The 4,448-nt window shown below is 43.5% G+C and overlaps 1 protein-coding gene across 1 annotated transcript; it reads right to left on the bottom strand.

The window, feature by feature from the left end:
• Positions 1 to 2,084: 2,084 nt before the first annotated feature.
• On the bottom strand, positions 2,085 to 2,756 carry LOC9268174 (large ribosomal subunit protein P2). Its single transcript, XM_015790440.3, has one exon. It carries the CDS (start codon positions 2,647 to 2,649, stop codon positions 2,317 to 2,319), a length of 333 nt encoding a protein of 110 aa, XP_015645926.1. The 5' UTR covers positions 2,650 to 2,756; the 3' UTR covers positions 2,085 to 2,316.
• Positions 2,757 to 4,448: the final 1,692 nt, after the last annotated feature.

The following is a 4,448-nucleotide window of genomic DNA, read 5'->3' on the forward strand; positions in this document are numbered from 1 at the left end:
AGGGTGTGGACAAGAAAAAGAGTAAACTGATACTTGTTAGTGCCTCGGCCTTATGTTGGGCTCTGTGGTTGTGTAGAAATGATAGGGTTTTTGACAAATCACCATCTGTTTCCTATATATAGGTAATTTTCAGGGCAACATATTGGTTTTGGCTATGGGCTCAACTACAAAAGTGTGAGGGAGATGGAGAATTCCTGAATGTTGCATGTCGTAATCTTAAGACAACGGTTATGTAACTTTTTGCCAACCATGAACGGGGATTCACCAATAGACTAGAATAATATTTTCCTTGTCATGTTAGGTCTTCTTTTAATTTTGGTTGGTGTGTTTGTTTTATTTTGGACAACACCTTTTTAGTGTGCTACTTTTTATAATAATTGGTTGTACCTAAGAAAAGGCCAGGATCGATGTTTCATTCCATTATCTACAAAAATGGACAGTTCTCTTAATTTACAACCAAATGCACTCTACATGCAAGTTTCCGCCCGCCTATTTTTGTCCAGTGTTCGATCCAATGCCCATGGCTGGCTTGATGATCTTTCTACTTCCATGTTCCATCAGACGCTCCTCATCATATTTTCAGATTCTATTCTCTCAAAAAAAATATTTTCAGATTCTGACAAAAATTACCAACTAATGCCACGGAACGGAACTCCAGATCCTATCCCTAACTACCGATGCACCCACCTCTTACCAGGGAAGTCCTCTCCTTCCATCTAGTTATCTCCCATTGCAACACACGGTTATTTTTTCTACTCCCTCCGTTTCACAATGTAAGTAAATGTAAGTCATTGTACCATTTCTCATATTCATATTGATGTTAATGAATCTAGACATATCATCAAAATGAATATGGGAAATTGTAGAATGACTTACATTGTGAAACGGAGGAAGTAGTATATACAAAATTAACAAATTTGAGTACTACATATATACTCTTTGCAATAAATTAAAGAAATAAAGTTTGAGTATTTTCTGCCATTACATAAAAATAAATATGTCACGAATAATAACATACACTTCTTATTGGCATGGTAGATGCCCTTGCAATCTTTGCAGACGATCTGTGAAGGAACACCTGAAAAAAAAAAGAAATCAAGAGCCGACAACGAGGAGTCATCTCAGCAGTCGTGGGAAAAGAAAATAAAACCGATGAATATGCACGAGGAGACAAGGGAGGGATCCAGAGGCTCGGGAGTGGCATGAGGAGATCGAGGCGAGCTAGGGTTTAGTAGTGGAACCATGCATACTCGACTTCTCACTATGGCGGTCTCCACTCTCCAAGGGCATCTCAATTCTCAACATACGGTCTTGATGTGGGCTGGGGGTGAAAACCGTGGGCTAGTGGGAGTTGCTTGAGAGGGATCAAGAGGAAGAGGGTAGGTGAAGTTTAATTGGCTGACAGACCAGTTCATGGGAGAAAGGTTTTGCTGGACGTCGTGTGTTGGGCGCCGAAGCAGTGCACGAGATAGGGTGTGAGGAGGGATCACGTCTGTATAAAAAGCATAGTGTATGTGCATTGCAATATACTCCTTCCGTTTTTTAATAGATGACGCCGTTGACTTTTTCTCACATGTTTGACACCATTCGTCTTATTCAAAAATTTTATGCAAATGTATAAGATATAAATCACACTTAAAGTACTATGAGTGATAAAACAACTCATAACAAAATAAATTATAATTACGTAAATTTTTTGAATAAGACGAATAGTCAAACATGTGAGAAAAAGTCAACGGCGTCATCTATTAAAAAACGAAGGTAGTATTATCATTAACATATTATTAATATCTCTTAATTGTTTACATATTTGTGCTCACACGTAGACCTTGTTAGTTCCATACTGAGTTTGTGTGAGTATTGACATGTGATCCCTCTGTAGCCCCATAAGTTAGGAATTGGTAGTGAGGATAATAGCAGAACCACCACCACTACTCCCTTTTATAGAATGATAAATGGGTTAACGTCGTCTAATTATCCATAGAAGTTCCTTTTTTTTAATTCTATACTATTTGTATGTACATGTATATAAAATATACACGCGTACGCGCCATATTTTCATACAAGGCACTGTGCATATATATACTGGTGCATTTATAGAAGGAAGTCATACGATGGAGATCACAGCAACATCAAACCCAGATAAGATGAAGGTATTAATTAGCGTACTTATAAAATCATCCATTATATATCTAGACGCGCAGATACACTAAATAAACAAATTAAATAGATATATATACTACTACGACTAAACTTAGACGGACGACATGTGGACTACGGCACGTAGATGCAGGGCTGAAGACGAAGGTCGATAGCTCATTCGTCGTCGAAGAGGCTGAACACGATGTCGTCCTCCTCCTCCTCCTCAACCTTCTCCTCCTCCTTCTCCTTCTCACCAGCTGCCGCGGCGCCACCACCGGCAGTGGCGGCGGCTGCCGGAGCGGCGCCGACACCGCCGAAGGCGAGCATCTCGCTCCCGGCGGCCAAGATCTCGGAGAGGTCCTTGCCGGCGACCTGGTCGAAGAGGTAGCCGAGCTTGTCCTCGTCGACGTCGGCGCCGACGGCGCCGAGGATGGCGCGCACGTCGTCCTTGGTCGGGCTCGCGTTGCCGCCAATGGTGGCCATCAGGTACGCCGCCACGAACCTCATTGTTGCCCTTCTTCGAATCGAAGCTAGCCGACGACGACTCGAACGACGACGTAACAAAAACTGAACTGAACTGAACTCGCGGTTGCTGCGCTAGCTCTGGTGGTGGTGGTGGTGGGATACGATCGAGGAGGACGACGAGAGCTGGTATTTATAGCGTGGGGCGGGGTAGTGTGGTGTACGAGTCGGGCTCGTGTACGGGGGTGTCCTTTTCCCAGTCGGATGCAGCAGTTTTGATGGCGATTTCGTGGCCGCGACGAAACGGTCGATCGAAGTGGAGACGATCACGGTCACGGATTAGCTCTGTAACTGCACGCACGCACTACTTACGAAAAGCCTTTATGTGCTGGTTATCAACTTCACATGGTGTCGGATTTGGTAACCGGCATCGATCGAGCAGGTGCTAACGAGGAGTTATGTTAATGGTGTCGGTTCCTCTAAGGTATATACTCCCTCCAATTCTATATTAATTGACGTTTGGGATAAAGTTGAGGTCAAACTTTTATAACTTAGATTATCAATAACTTTAAAAATATTTAGTATAAAGGAACTAGAACAACATATATAGATTTGTCTTTTAAAGTACTATAATAAAAGTAAACATGCATTTATTTATTATATATATTATAATAGAAAAAATAAGGTCAAAGATGTATCTTGTAGACCGTGTCATTGTCCAAAACGTCAATTAAAATGAAACCGGAGGCACTGGTGGAGAAACCATTTATACTCCCGGTTGGTAACCCCTTTAGTCCCGTTTTCCAACCGGGACTAGCAATCCGGGACTAAAGATGCCCATCTTTAGTCCCGGTTGAAATAATCGGGACTAAAAATAGATCTTTAGTCCCGGTTGGTATCTTTAGTCCCGGACTAAAGATAGGGTAGCAGCAGTCCCATTAGGTCTCATTTTCTTTTTTTTCATTGTTTCTTAGCCAGAGATTAAACCCTATATTTTCTCCCCAATCGAGTGGGATGCATAGTCCTAAATCAAACCCCAAATCAAAGTAATATCCAAAACATTCACATCACAAATCTTAAGTTACTTGTACACACAAATCAAATACATCACAAATCTTTAAAAAAATTACACACAAACCAAATACATCACATATTATACATCTCAGATCCATACAACAAATCACAAAATTATACATATCAGAGAATCACAAATTGTAAAAAAAAAAGAAAAAAATGGATGTCGGTAGCGCTGCCTGTAGCCGCTCGCTACTCGGCCCATGCGCGGCGCCTGCTGCGTGCGGCCCCGCTGGGCGCGGCCCCGCCGGCCGCCTGCCAAGTGTGGTCCCGCTGGGCACGGGAAGGGAGGAGGGGGAGGAGGCGGCCCTTGCTGGGCGTCGGATGGGAAGGGAGGAGGGGGAGGAGAGGGCCGGGATGGGAGGAGGAAGGGGAGGAGGAGGAGGAGAGGGAGATGGATCTGAGGAGAGATCAGATGGGAAGGGAGGGGGAAGGAGAGTGCCGGGATGGGAGGAGGAAGAGGAGAGGGAGATGGATCTGAGGAGAGGAGAGGCCGGTTGTTGGTGAGAGGATAGGGAATAGGGATTATATACTACACGTGATTTTACCAACTGGGAGTAAAGATCTAGGAGATCTTTAGTAAAGTGATCTTTAGTCCCGGTTTGTGACACCAACTGGGACTAAAGATCCCCGCCCCTCTGACAAGGTGACAGGGGATGAACCGGGACTAAAGATGAACCAACCGGGACTAAAGATCATAGAATGGCTCTGGGGTTTTAAACCAGGACTAAAGATCCTCTTTAGTCCCGGTTCTTTTTTAACCAGGACTA

This window comes from Oryza sativa, chromosome 7 (assembly GCF_034140825.1).
Source record: "Oryza sativa Japonica Group chromosome 7, ASM3414082v1".
NCBI lineage: Eukaryota > Viridiplantae > Streptophyta > Magnoliopsida > Poales > Poaceae > Oryza > Oryza sativa.

What these genes read in the sequence shown, in the direction of transcription:
- LOC9268174 (XM_015790440.3), bottom strand. Translation starts at nt 2,649, where the DNA reads ATGAGGTTCGTGGCGGCGTACCTGATGGCCACCATTGGCGGCAACGCG.